Here is a 20,223-nt window from a genome sequence, read left to right as displayed (position 1 = left end):
TTTAGGTGATCCCTCCAGAGCCAACACTAAAGAACAGACTCTCTTTCATTAGGATGTCCCACTCTTACGGTTTTGTCTAACAAGCACAGCCATTAAATAACCTCACCAAGAAAAACAATCTCTGCTGCACTCAGGCTTCCTGGTACATTTGTTTCCAGGCACTGGTGAAACAAACTTCACTTGTAAATACACTGTCTTGTTTCCCTTATACCAATAAGTTCAACTATTCTTCCTACTCACATCCTGGTTGGTGGGGATGCTGGTTAGCTGCTGCCCCTTGCCCCACATGTGGATGCATTTAATTATGCTTGGATTAGCCAAATGCTTGGTCACATCTATGAAACCCCACTGAAGTCAGTTAGTTGCATGGTATAACCCAGGAGATAGTTCTGGGGGCAGCTTGTGAAGTTGGATTGTGCCCTTTTTCCATAAGAAGACCACTCGTCACTTGATAAACGAGAAATCACACATTCAGATGTAAACTGGATGGCTCACTGCAGTCAGAAGCAGTTGTGATATAAACCAGAATAGCCTTTAGTGCTGGTATTTCAGATGCTGCCAGCCACCAAGCTATTTTATTGGACACCAATTACACAACTCCTTTTTGGACATTAGCTATACAACCAATGCCAAGCACTCTGTTGAAAGGATGTTATGGCTTCTCTACAATGTAGACAGGCATTCAGTGCCTTCTGCCCAGCTGTAACATCAGACCTTCCTTCCTTTACTGGCTTTTAAATACAGAAACCCCCCACCCCTTGGGTGATGTGATGTTTTTCCTGATTAACTCCATGTGTGGATACTTATTCCAGAGTAGGAGTATCCACACAGAGTTAAGCAGGAACAGCTCTGTGCCTACACAGGACAATATTTTAAGAGATGCTCCAAGCTGTTTGGGAACAGCTTTCCAAAGAGCAGAATCAGGAAGTAGGCGGACTGAAATCTACTCATTCAAGATTTGAATAGAATCCTGACTGGAGAGACACTGATCATCTTATGATCCACCCTTCTGCTCAAGAATAGGGCCCTCTCTCAGCCCAAAACTTTCCCCAGTGAAACCATGGGAAGGGAGCAGCAAGAGAGGGTTCTCATGGGCACATCCCCAAAAATGTCATAAATTAAAGGATTAAAGTCTCCCTGAATCCAGCTCTCTTCTCCCCACCAAGCTCAGTTCTTTTTTCACCTCTGCTAGTTGGTAGCCCTTTTCAACAGAGGACTGAAGACTTTGATTGAAGGTGAACTGAAAAGGGAAAGGTGTGGGGGAGGAAGGGAGGGCCTTGGACCTTTTTACTGGATGTAAGAAGTTGTGAAAGTTTTCCCCCTCCCCCCCAAAAAAGTTTGTTATATTAAGAATTGAGTTTGTATCTATCAGCCTGTGTAGTTCAAGCCATACATTATAACAAAGTATCCCAAAAGTGAAACTATATTGAGATTAAAGTTAAAAAGTACTTAACCCAGAAAACCGTTGGGAGAAAATCTGTCATTGTTAAAGGTAACATGCAAAGTCGGTGTTTTGTTTTGAAACCAGAGCAAGATGGGCCCCAATAGGTTTTTTCTCCCCAGAAGGCAAGATTTTTCCCTCTCCTGGTGGTCTAATACCCTAGAAGTGCCAAGTCTGGTCCTTACATGGTTTTGCTAGGACTTGGGGGCTTCAGGGCATTTTTTTTTTAAGTCTCAAAACAGTGAGTCTTTATCAGATGCATCACTTATCCAAAACATTAAGGAATGTGTATTTAACTACATCCACACAAAAAGCAATTATCTAGACGGCCACAAAAATCCCTTCTCTTAATTGCTCAACTTTCACTCGTGATATCAATTCACTAGTTGTCCAGTCTTCCCAGACAGACAAGAACTTACTTTGTATTTTTAAAAGAGGGGGATAAAAGATGTTTCAGGCTGTTTTGATATAAAACAGCAGCAACACAGGAAGGCATAAACCCATTTCCACCCACATTTGCATGGTATTTAAGTATTAAATCTTCATTTATCAATTACAGGCTGAAAAGACTCCCATTACTAAGACCAACAAGTCTTCCAGCAAAATAGGACTTTCCTTTGAAAAATTCTCTATGCATTATGAAATAAGGTTACACACCCATTTTCTCCCTCTGCAAGTCACCTTTAATTGTAACCTGAACATACTTTGGAAATAACAAAAGCCCTTAAAATGTATAGCTATTTTAAGTAGTACTGAAGCAGTACTCAGAACTATATAGGAGGGCTGTTCTACAGAATTACTGTAAGCACTCACAATTGGTGTCTACCACAGAAGTGGGTGAGCATGTTCTGAGGAATAGGAACCGGGGGCGGGGGGGAGGAGAGAAAGAGGAGGAAACGATGACTTGAATAGGTTAAGTCAGATATCCCTACCGAACACTAAGAACTGACAGCAAAGTTTGACAGCTATATAGAACATTATGTGAGAAAACTCAAGTTTGGGAGGAGTAGTAGTCTAAGCGCTGTTTTGGCATAGAGCAACTGTTCTCAATGCAGTGAGGTAGGAGGTGCTAAGGTAACAATTTTGCACATTGACTATTTTCTGAATAAGAGCTCAAACTGCTCCAGCCCCATCCCATTCACGAGTACATTACTAAAAGTCTCTGGACCAATAAGCACATGTTATAAATAAGAAGAACTCGAGATCCATTAGCACTTCCTCCTCAAACTACACTAAAGTCAGTGGGCAGTTTGCCTAAGTACAGCGCTGAACAGGGAATAGACTGCAGCAAGAGGTAGTTCAAATGACTCAGTCAACTCTTGGGAGGGGTTTTCATCTTCCCGTAACAGAAGGTTCCTTTATACACAGTTCACAGAGGAGTTGGAACCAAAACCACCCCTCTAGCTGTGCAGGGTGGATACAGGCCACAGCCACATAACCACACCCATTCCATTGCTATCTACCCAGCCCTCACCCTCCCTCTCCGGCCAAGCGGCTACAGAAATAGGACTACACTTAAACAGCTGCAAAATATTTAATACGTGTTACACACGTAGAGTTACATTTATACAAAAACAAAACACATCAGTGGAGGAGAGAATACTGTACAAGAGCCCCAGCACATCCCCAAGCCTTTATAGAACAAAGGCCAGGAGTGACCAAGCCTACTCCAAAAGGAACAATGACTTTGTCAGTCTGTAAACTTTTTGTTCACTGCGTTAATCATTTTAAAGCACCATGTAAAAGTTCCGACTTCCAGCTTGTCAAAATATAAGCTTCCAATCAACTTTACTCTTTCCCAGCTTAAAGTATTATCTGGGGGAGTCCTCCAAATGTTTAGGATGGAAACAGCCTGTGGAAGATTTCACCCTGCGGGCAGGATGTTCGGGGTGGGGAGACATGAAAGGGGATTTCCGGCAGGAAAGGCGCCACATGGGAGGGCAAAGAGTCGCACAGGCAAAGCCCTAGGTGGGAAAGGGCGGGGGGGGAGGAGATCGCGGCATGTCCGTGTGCGGGGAAGGGAGAAGTGAAGTGCTGCTGCTGCCCGGTCAGTTCCCAGGGCAGCGGGGCAAGGCCCAAAAGTCCCCAGCGTGGCTCAGAGCTTCCTGCCTGCTTTGAGGGAAGCCAGTCCCTGCCCTCCGCCCGTGGGTGCCGCGGGGCAGGGGCGGCCGCGCAGAGCAGCCAGTCCGCGGCGGGGCTCAGAAGGCCACGATGGCCGTGCTCCAGGGGTTGAGGCTCCGCAGCACCGGCTGCTCGCAGCAGACCTGCCCCGGCTCGCTCGCCTCCGCCGCGCCGCGCTCCTTGCCCAGCAGCCCCGAGAAGCCGGAGCCGAAGATGCTGATGAGGCTGGCCACGTTGCCGGTCTCCATGTCCTCCTGCGGCGGGGGCGGCTCCGCCTCACGCCGCGGCTTCTTCCCCGGGGAGCCCGCCGCCTGGCCCCGCTCGGCTGCGCTCCGCTTGCGAGGGGACTCGGCCGGGCACTCCGCCCGGCCCCGCGCCGCCGCCGCCGCCTCCGAGCCCAGCGGGCGGCAGCCCCGCCGCAGCCTCTCGCAGTCCGGGGGCGGCGGCGGCCCCGGGCGGGGCGGCAGGGGGCACTCGCCGCCGGGCTCGCCCAGGTAGACCCGGCGGGCGCTGCGCAGCACCAGCGACACCAGCAGGTTCTTGTGCAGCTTGAGGCCGCCGCGCTGGCCCCGCGCGCTGTAGATCTTGCCCAGCGAGATGCTGACGATGCGATGCGCCTCCAGCCGGAACTCCATGGCGCCGCCGGCCCCCAGCCCGCGCGCTGCCGGCCCCCAGCCCGCGCGCTGCCCGCTCGCGCCGCTGTCTGAAGCGAGCCCAAGCCCCAGGACCGCTTTATATAGCGCCTCCGCCCGCCGGCCAATCAGAGCACCCCGCCGGTTGCGCTAACAGCCGACTGGCCCCCCTCCACTGTCCTCCGCGCGCCCGCTCTGGCCAATGGGGAGGGAGGGAAAGGGTTCGAACGCTAGCCCCGCGGAGAGGGCTCTTAAAGGGGCAATGATAGAGCAGGTGGGGAGCCCATGACCGGCAACAGCCGACCCTGCGCGGGTTGGGCGAGGGGGCGCGCTGGCTGTGCAGAGCGGCTGCCACCATCCCTACAGTGCCGCAGCCTCGGATCCTGTCCCAGAGCCCTTGTCAGGCGGCTGGTCCCGAGTCTCCTCTCGTTCACCCCCTCGATGTTCATGCAGCAGCAACCGCACTGTCTGCTGGGGGGGTGCGAGGAAAGCTGGGGCCAGCGGTTTGCCACCGGGAAACTGCAGGCTGGCCAGTGCAATCAGGAGAGCAGTTTGGGCTGAGCACGTGCAAGCCCCCAGGACTCATCTCAGGCATGGAACATACTGCACCTCTGCCTCGCAGATCTTCCAGTGAGTCCTGTCCCTCCCCCCCTTCCAGAGTCAAAACCACAAGGTGAAAGGGAAGGGGGAAAAGAGACAGGCTGTTTGGCTGAGAAAAAGGAAAAGGAGGCTCTCTCTCACCCTGCCAGGCACAACTGGATGCTCACCAAAGCAGCCCCACCCCCCGTGATGGCATGGGCACCCCCCAGCCCTTACCCCATCTGACAGAAGTCCCAGATTTCCTTGTGCTCATTTGTGTAAATTTGGTGCTGCTGAACACTGCCATATTCCAACGGAGGTTATCTATCGGTCTGTCCACACTGCAATTGGAGGTGTGATTGCAGCTTGCTTAGACATACCCGGAAATTTCAACACTAGAGTTCGGCGTGAGTCAGATCTCTGGAATGGCACTAACGGAAAAGAAGGAGTAGGAAAGACCAATTCCAACGGCATCCTCCTCCTGAGCAAATGCGTAGAACATGGCCTGGTCATCACGAACTCCCTCTTTAGACAAAGTGAGAAGTAAAAAGAAAAGGAGTACTGGTGGCACCTTAGAGACTAACCAATTTATTTGAGCATGAGCTTTCGTGAGCTACAGCTCACAAGATCAACCTGGAAACATCCTTACTCCAGGCACTGGCACCTTCTTGACTACATTATCGTCAGAGCTCGAGATTGAAAGGATGTCCACATCACAAGGGCCACACATGGAACCGATAACTGTTGAACAGACCACCACCTTGTTAGATCCATCATGAATTTCCAGATCATGTCAAGGCATTGTAATCATGCAAAATCAGCACGAAAGAAATTAATGGTCAAGTCTCTTCAAGATATAGTGACTTGGGAGAAAATTCAGCAGAGTCTTCAAGAGAGGTTCTTTAACATGCCTTGTGTGGTCACGGCGTGGCGCTGGGAGAGAGATCTCCCAGCGCCCTAAAAAAACCACCTCCACAAAGGGCATAGCTACCAGTGATGGGAGCGCGGTTCCCAGTGCTGGTGCACTGTCTACACTGGCGCTGAAACTTGCTGTGCTCAGTGGGGTGTTTTTCCACACTCCTGAGCGAGAAAGTTGCAGCGCTGTAAATTGCCAGTGTAGACAAGCCCTTACTAGATCCCCTCTGGAGGAAGACTCACCAAGCTGCAGCAGCTAGCTGTGGGAGCCTGCAGGAATGGTCAGAACAGGGACAGGAAGAGGCAGGAGGGTGGACACTAAGACCCATGGGTGCCCCAAATTTTCGGGTGCCCTACGCAGCCACATATGCTGCGTATGCGTAGGGATGGCCCTGTGTATCCTCTTAAACTGATCACTTCCCCTTGCTGAGGAAATATTGCTGGAATTGTAGTGTGGTTTCAGACCATCCTGCAGGACAACCAACATAGTCTTCGTTGCCCACCAAATCCAGGAAGTCTCAGGAGCAAAATCAGGACCTGTACATGGCCTTCATTGATTTGACAATGGCCATCAGCTCCATCAATTGTGAAGCCCTCTGGAGGGTGCTGTCCAGATTTGGCTGCCCTCCAAAATTTATTAAGGTCCTAAGGCTTCTTCACAATCAGATGACTGCCACCATTCTCTGTAATGGCTTGGAGACGGACCCTTTCATCATCAAAACTGCCAGATTCTCGCCTCCCAAAACAAACCCTCTACTCTCAGCTCACGTATGGTCAGAGATCTTGTGGTGGTCAGAGGAAATACACTTTCAGCGTACCTTTGTTGTATCTCAAGAAAACTGATGTGGACATCACAAACTGGGAGGAGCAAGCCACAAACCGAACTCACTGGCATCACAGCCTCCATCAGGCAGTGGACTGCTTCAAGAAAAGGTGCCTTGTTCTCAAAGCTGAAAAGAGAGAGAGGAGAAAGAAAAAAGTTTCTCGTACCAGGCAGCTGACCCACCAGGAAATGTCTGTACCTATTGCGGGTGGATCTGTGGTTCCAGAATCAGACTCCTGAGTCATCTCAGGCATCCATCTGTAAATCCATGGCAGAGATTGTCCTCGAATAGAGGACCCACCAATGATCAGACATACCCTATGCTGGCTTTAATCTAGCTAGTACAGCTAAAAATAACAGCAGCACAGGCTGTAACAGACAGCTCGGCACTCTGAGTACATACTCACATTGGTAGCCCATGCCGCAGACAAGGACGGATTAACCCAGAGGCTAATAAGACTATAGCCTTAGGCCCTCCGATTTTTAGGTCCTACTGTAGGCCCTCCATTCCATATTGAAGGAACAGCTGAGTGACAGTAGCGGGGCCATCGGAAATTTTTTGTCTCATTAGACATTACTTGGTACAAATTAATCCATCAACAGTGAATTCAGTTTATGGTGGTTGTGATTTTGTCTTTGTGGGCTAAGTAAGGGTTTGTGGGCCCAAGCAATATTGAACTTTGCACACAGTAGGCCTACACTGGACAATAAACACCATGTTGAAGAAAGGAGGATGGCAGAAATTGAAGGAGGCCAAAGAAAGATGGGAAAACCAAGATGTAGTGCTGAAAGGTACTCCTTCTCTCCTAGCGTTTTTTCCTCCTACTAAGGCTGGTGGTGAGGAAGTTGTGGTGAATACCAGCCCAAGTGAATCCACTGAGCCTGCGCCTGATGAAAAGGAGCAGCCTCCTGTGACTTCTCTAGCTGCAGTCTCACCCCACTCCTCTGAAGACTTTCCCAGTGACAGTCATACAAAAATATCCTTCTCCAACGATCCAGGCAAGTGGGACATGACTTCTCAAGATCTCATTGCATATTAGACTGAGAAGGGCCCACAGAAACTCCAGACTCTAATTGCCAACTTTTTATTGACAAAGCGAGAGTACACCAATCAGAATTGTTATCTGACCAAATCAATGTTTGAATATGTGAAGCCTAACAAACAGATTGGCAAGCGAGAATGGCTCATCTATTCGACTTCTAAGCAGAAAATGTATGGTTTTTACTGCTTCTGTTTTCTGATACCAAAAAGTGGGGAATGTTTTCCGAAGGCTTCAGTGATTAGAAGAATACTGCATACATTACCAATCATGCAATGAGTGAGCAGCATACATTGTCAGTTAGCAGCTACAATTCCCAAAAGAAAGTTAGTGGCAGAATTGATACCCAAATGGAAACCAGTTTTTGGAAGCTTGTGCTTATTGGAAGAACATCTCAGACGCATAGTTGAAACCATAGCTTTTCTTGCTGAGCGTGGTCTGCCATTACGTGACACAGATGAGACTGTTGGATCGAAACACAATGGCAATTACCTTGGCGTACTAGAGCTAATCGCTAAGTTCCCTTTCTTAGCTCAGCACGTCAATGGAAAAGGCCATACATCATATCTACCAACGACTATTTGTGATGAATTCATTGCACTGCTGGCAAAGAAGACGCTATCAGCCATTGTAGATGAGATCAAAGATGTGGGATATTCTTCAGTGTCCATCGACTCAACACTGGATGTGTCACATGTCAGCTGACTGTCATCTTGCATTATGACAGGTTTCAGAGTAGCAGCCGTGTTAGTCTGTATCTGGAAAAAGAAAAGGAGTACTTGTGGCACCTTAGAGACTCTAAGGTGCCACAAGTACTCCTTTTCTTTTTTACAAAACTCTGCTTTTTTCACATTCTGTCCTAACTCTCTCACCTGCTATTTGTGACAAATCACACTTAATCAGCACTACTTGTCCAACTCTTGGGGTTTTACAAATGACTCTGATTTCTCATGCTAGTGAGAGATAGACAGAAGGGGTACTGCAGTTTTCTGAGGCTTTTCAGACTTGTCTTTGGATTCCTAAGCATTTTTTCCCACCCTCGAGTGCCACCCTCACCAACATATGAAGGCTATAAATGGAGTCATCTGGGGGTAGGAATAGCAACATCTGTGGACTGAAATGCAGTGGACAAGGAAAGCTTTTCAGAGGAACAGAGTGGAGAATTAGCGTAATTATTCAGCTGAAAATGAGGGACTTGTCCTTCCTACATAGGCAGATGTGGCAGTGATGGAATTTCTCCATGATAACATATGTGAACTCCCATTTATTTACTGAATTCATTTCCATTCCTTTGGTTGTGTTCCCACCCTTCCAACCCACAAAATGTCAGCTTTTGCGTTCCAGTGACTCCTGTCCTGAGAGCTGATGTTCACTGGCAATAGGAACTGCCACCAAATTCTGGCTTTCTGAAGGTGCAGTTGATTCTGACAGTAATAAAAACCAAGGGAGGAATAAGCCATAAATCATCAGAAAGCATCTTACACTGGAGGAGTTAACAAAAGACCCTCAACTTCATGTTCTCCTCTAGCTCATCAACTCTATATTTAAAGTCCAAAATACTGCTCTATGAGATTTTCCTCCTGAAAACAATGGAACCGTCTCCTAAACAAAGCACAGTTCATGGTTTGGCATCCAATTTTCCCCCTTTCCACAAGACTGCCACAATTCCCCCTCCCCATTAGTATAACATCGTAGCCTCAAAATGGGCAATTTGTGACATCTACAAGGGTACACAAACTCTTTTGTGACTTGAAAATTATTTCTATCTCTTTTGTGCCTCCAGCCCTTCTTGAGTTATGGAGAAGCTCACTGTCACATGAGTTCTATGCCCCACATGTGGTCTCTGGCAAACTGGGAGGGAGAAGAAATCAGGATAATAGTAGAGAAAAATGATAGTCTAAAGGAAAAGAATTGGCTCAAATTCCCAGACCCACAGAATCTGATCCCCTGCCTTGGAAAGGCTACAGTTCTATGGTGTAAGTACTTGAGTCAGGGTTTAATTAGCAAAGCTGATTCTAGGCCTGGATGTTTGGGGTTTGCATTGCTGCTGTTTATAACAGCCTTATTTGTCTGTCTGTGACACATTGAAATAAGTCCACGATGTGACATCATGCTATGCAGTCACAAACTAATTTACATTTTTTTGGTGACACCACGAGTCACATTCAGATTCTGGAGCTTGCAGGATCTGGGGCTGTGATGTCATTCAAAGAGATGATTCCAGTTAGAATAATTAGACTTGATTTTATAGTCTTTATTCAGGTAAAATTCCTGTATGATTTCCTGATGCCATATACCTGACATATGATGCAATTAGTGTTGGTAGGAATGTGGTTCTTTTACCCCAGAATCCCTAAGATGGCTGGAGAAGACTTTCAGTGGCATCTTCACCTGGGTAAAGGCCACTGGATCCAGCCCTTATTATTTACTGACTCATTTTATTTGTCACCAAGTGATTCCCCAAAAGACCTTAAGGATATGTCTACACTGCAATTAGACATCCGCCACGGCTGGCCCAGGCCAGCTGACTGGGCTTGCAGGGCTTGGGCTAAGAGGCTTTTTAATTGCGGACATTTGGGGCTGGGCTGCAGGGTCCCACAGCCTGGGCTCCAGCGCAAGCCTGAAGTCTACACCACAATTAAACAGCCCCTTAGCCCAAGTCAGCTGACATGGGCCAGCCGCGGGTGTCTAATTGCAGTTAGACATACCCCAAGATGAGTCAAGATTAGAGAAGGGCCAAGACTTCAATATAAACTTCCCCAGCCCTTGAAGCTGGAGCCACATCCAACAGTGATAAGCTGCCAACATTTTAAGAAGCGGCTCCCACAGATATTTCCTGCCTCAGTGAGCAATGAAAGTGATATTCCCTGGGGAAAGAGCCCTCCCCTTCATGCAACTCCCTCAACCAATTTTTGGTCACCAAGTATAACCAATTTCTGTCTACAACTATCACATGGCTAAGTACAAAGCAAGATTTTGGAGAAGGTTAGTGAGATGATTGTGTGGGATACCTGCCAAACTGAACTGACTCATCTCCTATAAAAACTGTATGTGGTGTAAAATGAAAAGGAGTACTCTCCTTTTCTTTTTACGGATACAGACTAACATGGCTGCTACTCTGAAACCTGTATGTGGTGTGTGAACATGGGGAGAAATCTTTAGGTTCCACCTCCAGCCTCTTGCTGCAGAAGTTGAGCCCAGCTACCCGTTCCTTTCAGCCTTAGCAATCAGTTTGTGTGGGTACACATTTTACTTCCCAAGAAAAAAGCTCAAACCTTCCTTTTACAAAACAAATAGTAAACTGTGATCCTTTACAAGGACCAAAGGTCAACTCTATTAATAAGGGGCTTGGCATAAGCTCCCTCTTGATTATCAGTGCACCTGAACTTTGCAGCTTGGGACTCTCTCTACTCATGTTTCTGCTATAGATTCAGTATCCGGGCCCAATTCTCCTCTGCCTTGCATCTTTGTTAGTCATTGACACCTTTGGAAGGCAGCTGCTGATTTGCCTGGGCACATATAAGGTAAGCACGTGATTTCAATTAGTGTATAGGGCCATTTTCATCCCGGGTTTAATTTGACTGGCTTCAGAGAAGCTACACCAGAGATTTATTTATACCACTGACTTTACTGACTCATTTCATTTGACATCAGATGTTATCAGCTTCCTCACTGGAGAGAAGAGAAGAGAAGAGAGGAGAGGAGAAAAAGGGAAGGAGCACAAGGAGCAACTTGCCTCTGATGGCCCAATAGGCCATGTGCAGGGCAACAAAAAAGTGGAGGAAGCTAGTAAGCAGTGATCGTGCCCTCGTGGGAAAAGCTGACAGGTATTTGGAGGGAAAGCACCATCTATTGCTTCAGAGTAGGGGATGCAGAGACAGGTGATTAGGTTCCTGGACAGGTATTCTCAGTTTTACCACAGATTTGTTGCGTGACCTTGGGCTAGTCACTAAGCTATATTTTCAAAAGTGGGCACTGATTTTGTGTGTCAAGTTGGACACTCAAAAATTAAGGTATCCTAAGTCAGCGGCCACTTTTGAAAACGTTGGTCTTAACTTCTTTGCCTGCTTCTCCATTTCTAAAATAGTCATAACATCACCAGTCACATAGAGGGGAAAGGCAAAATTAATCACTGCTCATAAAGCGCTGTGAGATCCTTGCATGGAAAGTGCTACATGAGTCTCAACTATCATATAGCCTTAAATTTAATCCTTTTCTTTTTGCTTTATATTTCCAGTGTCACCTATCTCCATAGAACTAAATCACAGCTGCCCAGTGCTTGGGCAAACCCTGTTTTGAGCCTGCACAAAGGCTCTCCCAATTCTACTACAGCATATGTCATGATCCTAAATGAGTCCTGCACTTTAAGACTTCACAAAATAAAAGGGTTTTACTTTAAACATGCCCTTCCCACAACTCTATGACATCTGCAAGCCAGGCAAGAAGGCAGAGGGGAATAGCACTCAAGGAAACAGTCCAGTCCTCCTTAAAACTATGGATGCGATTGCCCTTTTAAGAAGGCCAATATTTTGGTCTCAGGGCTTTTCTTTCATTTCCAGGCTGATGTAATGCAGTAAGTTTCAGACAGAGTCACATGGTGGCTTTTGAGGTCAGAGCCCTGGGTGGCTTTGTTGTCTGTCTGCCTGTCTCTGGGATTGTGGTTGTATGTGTGTGCGAAGTCTCTCTCTGCTTTGATTAGTGGGAATGTGTGTGGGTGTTTCTTTCTGGGCTATGATAGGTTTTAGAGTGTTTCTGTGCTTCATAGCCTGTGCCACGATTGGTTTAGCGTGTGCTGTGTCTCTGGATGTGTCAGGTCTTTCTTTGAACTTGGACTGGTTAGATAGGGTGCACCTCTGTGCTGAACGTCTCAGTGTTGTCCTCATAGCTGTGGTTGATTACAAAGTATGTCTGTTGTTTGTGACTGTGTGTCAATGTGTGGTGTTCTGTGTCTCTCTCCCCGCCTGGAAAGGGGGTATTCCCCACTTCCTCAAAGGTCACAGAGGGATAGGAAAAGGAGGCGGAGGAAAGGGTGTGACTATGCACTCTAATCTCTGCATGTGATCAAACAGGTCTGGAAGGGGTTGACAAACAATTAAGAATCCTCCAGCTCAGCTGCTGTTTCCCAAAATAGCTCCTCGACAGGGGGAGGAGGAAGGGCTCTCAGACAAAGGTGGCCTTTTTGCAAGCGACATCGAAATCGTTGCAGCAGGAGATGATGGAGAAAGGAAACCTAAAAGATTAAATCAGCAGGGAGCCACAGCCCCGCCTGGAAGGAAAAACAATACAAGATAAAAGAAACTCGGACAGGACACAGCTTGCGGTGTAAATAACAACTAAAGAGGGCTAGGCACATCACTGATTTTTGTTGTTGTTTAAATTTGCATTCATCATCCAGTGAAGGAGACCATAGCGTGCCCCTCATGAGGCTCATTGAGAATTCATGACATCTAGGGTAATCAGACAGCAAGTGTGAAAAATCAGGACGCGGGATGGGGGGTAATAGGAGCCCGTATAAGAAAAAGGCCCAAAAATCGGGACTGTCCCTATAAAATCGGGACATCTGGTCACCCTAATGACATCACCTTTTGGCTGGAAAACACACCATCAAACCCGGCCCTTCCTACTTTCTCGCACACACAAACACACACAGAGAGCCCTCCCCCTTGCTAATACCACTTCCTCTCAACCAGCATTAGGCTACTCTAGCATATGTGGGCTGCCGGTATTTTTAACATAGCCTCAATTAGATATGCAAATACCCATGGCAGCCAGTGACCAGTCTATACTAGGATGCCCAGTGTTGTTGTTAACACCCGGGAAGCTGAACCTGTGCTGTTAGCAACTATGAAGTGTAAGAAAATGTCCATAGCAGGTAGATAGGGCCACACATACATTAATACAATCAAGGAGCATAGAAGCATTGGTTCTTTTTGATCCTTTGGCTCAGTTTAAGTGTATCAACCTACACATCCTCTCTCTGGGGACTATATCCCACTATTGCAGGGAGGTGGGCATGAAATAGGTCTCTGTCATCTCAAACTGCAGCAGTCCTGTCCTGATAAACGATACTTCAAAGCTCCTATCCATTTTGCACATGCTTTATTTATTTTTAAATGCAAGGTTATAATGACTCAGACCCTTCTAAAAATGAAACAAAAAGGGACCGCTGCTTAACAGAGTCTAGAATGATTTTCAACTACAACATCTACATAGATTTACTAAACTGGTACAGATTTAAACTAGAATTACAAATACATAAATAAAAACCTACACCAAAAGGTTAGGAAGTTACTGGCTCAGCTTCTGAATACAATCTAGTGTTAATATATCAGGGTTGGGGTGCAGGGATATGAGGGCTCCAGCTGGGGGTGTGGTCTCCAGGATGGGGCTAGGGATGAGGGGCTCAGGACTGGGATGCAGAGGGTGAGGGCTCCGGCAGGGGGCGCGGGCTCTGGGGTGGGGGCGGGAACGACGGGTTTGGGAAGCAGGAGGGTGCTCCAGGACTATGGCAGGGAGAGAGGACTCCCCCCAGCTCTCTCTGGTCAACTTAGCGTGCCCCTAATGAGGCTCATTGAGTATTCATGACATAAATCTGTTTTATATTTTACCTAAACCAGTGTACTTTGCTTGAAGTGCTGGGGAAATCTCTGCTCAGTGTACAAAAGCTGGTGCATGTCCTCTCCACACTGAGTGAGTGGGGGACTGGGTAGTAAACTTACACCGGTCAGGCTTTTGACCAGGGCTAGGTGGTACAGCTCTGGAGTCCTAGGTTGGGGAGCTGTGGGGAATTGGTTGGAGCCTCTCTGTTGTTGGTTCATGAGCGGCTGGGAAAAGCATTCATGTAACACAACTGGGTGCATAGGCACCCACTTTGTCATTTCCTAGGGGGTGCTCGACCCCCGCTCTCCCCCAGGCCATGCCCCCACTCCAACCCTTCCCTCAAGACCTTACCCCCACCCTTCCTCCTCCCTCAAGCACAGCCTGCCCTCACTTTGCCTCCTCCCTCCAGCGCCTCCTGCATGCTGCTGAACAGCTGACTGTGGCAGGCCGGAAGGCGCTGGGAGGGAGGGGGACAAGCTGATTGGTGGGGCCACTGGTGGGTGCTGAGCACCCACTATTTTTTTCCTGTAGTTACTCCAGCCCCGGAGCAGCCACAGAGTCGGCGCCTATGGCTGGGTGTGTCCCTGTCTGTTGATGTTTGTGTAAATGCAGTACCTGGAGAGGTTTGCAGCTTGTCACAACATCACAGTGTGAGAGGGAGCCCAGGTTGGTAAGCCAGAGGGCTCAGTGGTACCCCAGTTCCAGGTTGCACCCCAGGAAAACTCATCATAGTTGTCTTGGCTGGTTAAGACAGATTCTTATGAGCCAGAACTTCAAGGCAAAAGAGAAAGATAGGGAATGAAAAATGACCTATTAGGGAAGGGGTGACAGCAGGAATCTCAGGTGCAGGTGTTGTTCAGGATTTAGTAGAACCGGGTGGAGATAGGATGCTGATGTTACTGAGTTGCTTCTCGCTGGCCCAGTCTGGTCAGGGTATCTTTCAGGATCAGGCAATGAAAGCAGAGCCTGAGATTCTGGAAAGTGATGTCGGTGTTATCGGCCATGATGGTGAAGCTTGCTTATTCTCATATTTCAATACATTTCAGGCATCTTATCCTGCAGTAATTCAATAATTTTATTCATGTGATGAATCCAATTGCCAAATGGGAGACCAGAGCAATGCAAGAGCAGAAGAAAGCTGTGGACAACAGCATAGAAATGGGCCTGTGAAAAGGCAGGAACCCTGGACAGGGTGTGTTCTTCAAGACCTGAAGAGATTAAAGCTGAAAACTGAAATGGCAAGTATCCGTCCCCTTGGCAAAACGCACACACACAAGGAATTCCCCTCTTTCCCCCTCCCCACCAACCAAAAGTCTTGTTTTGTTTAGGGCTCTCCCCTAGGCTTTAATTTGACTGGTTTGACACATGTTAAAGGCACACCTCTTTGCCTAGATTAGACCTTTACACGTTAGCTAACATGTTCACATATCACTCTAAAATCTTATTCTAAACAAGGTCAAAAATTCCCTCAGAATCACTGCCCACCAAAGCCCTCAAACAACCCCATCACACACACACAAACTTGCTGAGTTTCTTCCCTACAGATACGGAGTTTACAGTTACCTCTCAGGAACAATGTCTGCAGGTGCACCACTGCTCATAACTGTATTTAACATCTGTATAATTCAAAGAAAGGGACAGAACTAAATAAATTCTTTAGAAGCATCATCATACAAGGTCCAACTTACGGGAGCAACTTGAGCTGATCTATTTCCAGATAACAGATCTAATCACATCCAAAGAGAAACTGGACCTAAATCCTGAAGAGGAGCAGCAGCAGTACATATTTAATAGGGTTTAGCAGGAGGTAAAGAATTAAACACTTGTAGCAACCAGGCAAAGGACTAACAAACTTCAACAGGACTTTATTTTTAAAGTGGAAACCTCTTTACCAAGCTGCTGATGCATCCTCGGTAGCTCTCATTCAGCCTCCTCAACTCCCCCACCTCCTTCCTGTTTCCTGTCTTTTCAGACTCCCAACAGCCAGTGCTCCCAGTTCTAATAATTACAAGCAGCATCTAAACACCACATTCCCTCATCTCTTAAGAAACTCTCCCAATTAAAATAAACGTTGTTCTAACCACAGGAACAAATATGAAACAAGACACTATACTGTTGGCAGAAATATTACACTGAAAACACTGTAGATACTATATAACATAGTCTCTAGGCCAGGCAGGTGGTGGTCTGGGTCTAACAGGCCATCTCTCAAGCCCCGGTGCAATGTCTTGTTGGTTGATACTACGGTGAAGTCATTCAATGCAGACTGGGTGTTCGCATAATCTCCTCTTGGTGCATAGGCAGGTGCAAGATAAGAAGCATTCCATACCCGCCCATCAGAAACTCCATATGTGTAAGGTCCCTTCTTCTCTGTGATTTTAAGAGAAGCTGTAAATTTATGGTCCCCTTTGCGTAAAATTCCAGGTTTTCGTATTCCAACGAAGGAACCACACTCAAACTTTGGTTCCTTAGCACCCCACTGCTTGTCTGTGAAAGCCTTATACTTTGCTTGGTTCTGTTCAACTGTTTTTCTCACATCATCCTCGGTTGGGGTATCAGGTCGTGCCTTTAACAATCCAGCCATGTTCAGTTTAGTATTCATCTGTTTCCCATGCAGTAACTCTGTCGGTGATCTTTACGTTGTGGCTTGTCGTGTAGCCCGGTATGCTTGCAAGAAATCAGTAGTGAAGGTTATCCACAATCGCTCTTCCAGTTTAGCCATTTGCAAACTCTCTTTCAAACTTCTGTTAAACCGTTCGATTTCCCCATTGGCTTGAGGGAAATATAGGGATGACCTTCTATGTAAAATGTTCCTCTCTGCTAGAAAAGTTTCAAACTCCAGGGAAGTAAATTGACTACCATTATCTGAAACCAGTTCTTTGGGGTTACCTTCCCTGCTAAAAAGTGAAGAGAGGAACTTAATTACTTTTGCAGAAGAGATTTGCGATGTAAATGCTACCTCAGGCCATTTACTGAAATAGTCTATTGAAGTGATAGCATAACGGCAGTCACTTGGAGCAGTATCAAAGGGTTCTACAATGTCAGTCGCCACTTTTTCCCATGCAGATTCAAGACGAGGAACAGGCTGTAATGGAGGGGTACATGTCACTGCTGTCTTATCATGCATTTGGCAAGTGACACAGGATTTTATGAGTGCCTCAGTTTGAGAGTCCATCCCTGGCCACCAATACAGATCCCGTAGTCGTTGTTTGGTTCTGACAATTCCTTGATGAGTATCGTGTGCCAGGTGCATGAGTTTTGACTGTAATTCTTCTGGCACAAGTAGCCAGTGTGTACCTCGTAGCACACAGCCATCAAGCAAAGAAAGTTCATCCTGAACTCTAAAATAAGGCAGCAAAACTGGGTCAAGGTTTTTAGGGTTACTGGGCCATCTCTTTGTCAGAAATTCCTGTAGTTTTTGTTGAATTGGACATGCTGAACAAGCACCTTGAAATTGTTCTCTTGTAACTGCAGTAAGAGTGCTTGTAATAAGCGCAACAACTACATCCTCCGGTGGGCCATCTGGTGAAGGCAAAGGCAGGCGACAAAGGCAATCAACTACCACATTTTTGTTTCCAGGCTTATATTCCAGTTCATAATTGAAAGAGAGTAGTGTTAGGATATAGATATTCAGGCCTCTCTGAAGCAGCTGTATGCCAACGTAAATTAGGTCAACTTAATTGTATAGTTTTCAGAGTAGCAGCCGTGTTAGTCTGTATTGTAACTGCATGCACCTGTTGATTGAACTGGCTGCTGCGACATACTTTAGCAAAATGCCCAATCTTTTTGCAATGATTGCACTGAGCTACTTTTGCCGGACATCCTGTGTATCTTGCAAGGTGTTGTGGGGATCCACAGCGAAAGCATGCTTTTACTGTATTTTGAATTTGCTGATTCAGTGGTTTTTCATTAGTTTTCCACTTGTAACAGTTTGTCTGCAGCGATAGTGAACTTTTCTGCAAAGGAGTCACAGCCTGGACTGTGCCTCCTGTATCCATGCTCATTATTTTGGCTTTGCTGTAGCTGACTCAATCTGAGTAGCAATGGTTATTGCTTTTTCTAGTGTAAGTTGTGGTTCTAGAAGTATGCGTTCTCTTACATGAAGCATGGTTTTTTTCTCAATGAGCTGGTCTCTAATCATCTCATTTGCCATATTCCCAAAGTCACAAGATACAATCAGACTCCTCAGGGAAGCAACATACTGCATTGAAGTCTCCCCTGTTTTCTGCTCACGCTGGCAAAATCTGTAGCGATTAGCTACTACATTCACTTTTGGCACAAAAAAGTTCTTTAATGCAGAGAGTGCAGTCTCATATTTATCATCTGCAAGGGGAAAAGTGTAAAATATCCTTCTGCTCCAAGGCAGTGGATTAGCAGAGCACGCTTTCTTACTGCAGAAATCTCTGTAGCACTCATTGCAAGCAGATAAGTCTCAAACATATGGATCCAGGCAGTAAAAGCAATTGGAGGCTCAACTGGGCTTTGCAGAAAGGGTGCAGGTGAGTTCAGAGGCAGATGATCCATCCTCGTCGCCAAAATGTTGTGGCAATCAGGCAAGCTACTAACAAACTTCAACAGGACTTCATTTTTAAAGTGGAAACCTCTTTACCAAGCTGATGCTACACCCTCAGTAGCTCTCACTCAGCCTCCTCAACTCCCCCCGCCTTCCTGTTTCCTGTCCTGTCAGACTCCCAACAGCCAGTGCTCTCAGTTCTAATCATTACAAGCAGCATCTATACACCACAACACTATATGCACTATATTACAAATAAGTGACTAGTGTTGCTTGAAGAGAAAGTGTAATCTTTTGATATTGGCTCACCATTTCGATATTGTGTTTAGCATCAAAATACGGTGTGTATAAGTTTTAAGGCTCTCAACCGAAATGTTAAAAAATTCTGTTTAACATTCTGAAAATAAGGATGCATTTAAAAATTAATGTGGCATTTGGAAATTAATATATACTATACTTTTTTAGGTCAAAGTTTTAAATGCAATGGCATAATTGGACGTAACTGGCGGGTTCACAGCAAATTGGTAGGAACAAAAGACTAATATAGTATATTTATCAATGTTATATTGGACTACATTACTTCAGGCAACTTTCCTCTTAACAGATGACCTCTCTATTTAAATTCTTTCCCACAATGCCTTGTAACAGCTGAGAGCCCTGGACAGAGCACGTTCAGTGCCGCTGACATGTATCCATAGAATAGTGTAACAAATAACCAAAAGGTTGCATGTTGCACCACAAAAACATAATCTATGTTTTTAAAATATAAAATGTTTTTAAGGATGTTTCCTCACTGTGTGAATTAAATAAACAACATGAATAAAATGATACAGATTGCAAAATTAGTTTATTTAGTTCACACAGTGAGGAAGCATCCTTAAAAACAGTATGCTATTTATGACACAACACAGAAATAACACAGGGGTTGCACATTTTGGTAATGGGGACAGGTGTGGTGGTGACCCCATCTATGATCTCCCCAAATGTAACGAATGCAGCTCCATATATATATATCCACACACACAGGTACATGCTCATCCCCTAAGAGCATCCTCCCTGACCATACACACAGTGCTGCCACGCACACAGTGAATGCATCTTCTTCTGTCCAGTTACTGCCAGCTGCGCCCTCTCTACCTTGCTAATGTTTCTCTATTGTCCTCCTAGGTCCTAGGGACTCCCTGCAGCTGCTGCTGCTCTGGGCCTTTTGCTCCTCTACCTCACTCTTGTCCAAGGAGCAGAGAGAGACCTGTGAGAGGAGCTGTGTAGGAGCCAACAAGAGATCTAAGGTAGGAAGGGGCATGGAGTGGAACCATTTTTTCACAAGGAGGTAAGAGTAAGCAGAAAGAGCCCAGCAAATCCAGCTCCACTCACTCTTCCCCTTCCTGTTTTGGAACTAACGTGTCAGCTCAGAACTCCCCTCTTGCCTGCCCCCAAACTAAAAACAAACCCCAAAAAACCCTTCCTGGCTCTGGGGCAGCTCCCCTTGTTTCCGTCCAGGCCTCTCTTTGCTCCTGAGGGAGGGGTTGAGGAGCAGGGTTCCAAAAGTGCAGGCAAAC

At 46.4% G+C, this 20,223-nt stretch overlaps 1 protein-coding gene across 1 annotated transcript; it reads right to left on the bottom strand.

Annotated features, from left to right (window-relative positions):
- Positions 1-2,959: 2,959 nt before the first annotated feature.
- IER5 (immediate early response 5) lies at positions 2,960-4,320 on the bottom strand. The gene has a single exon (XM_037907767.2). It carries the CDS (start codon positions 4,195-4,197, stop codon positions 3,640-3,642), a length of 558 nt encoding a protein of 185 aa, XP_037763695.1. The 5' UTR covers positions 4,198-4,320; the 3' UTR covers positions 2,960-3,639.
- Between the last annotated feature and the right edge of the window lie 15,903 nt (positions 4,321-20,223).

The sequence above is a fragment of the Chelonia mydas genome, chromosome 8 (genome assembly GCF_015237465.2).
Source record: "Chelonia mydas isolate rCheMyd1 chromosome 8, rCheMyd1.pri.v2, whole genome shotgun sequence".
Classification (NCBI taxonomy): domain Eukaryota; kingdom Metazoa; phylum Chordata; order Testudines; family Cheloniidae; genus Chelonia; species Chelonia mydas.
This window is presented reverse-complemented; position numbering and strand designations above follow the sequence as displayed.

What these genes read in the sequence shown, in the direction of transcription:
- IER5 (XM_037907767.2), bottom strand. Translation starts at nt 4,197, where the DNA reads ATGGAGTTCCGGCTGGAGGCGCATCGCATCGTCAGCATCTCGCTGGGC.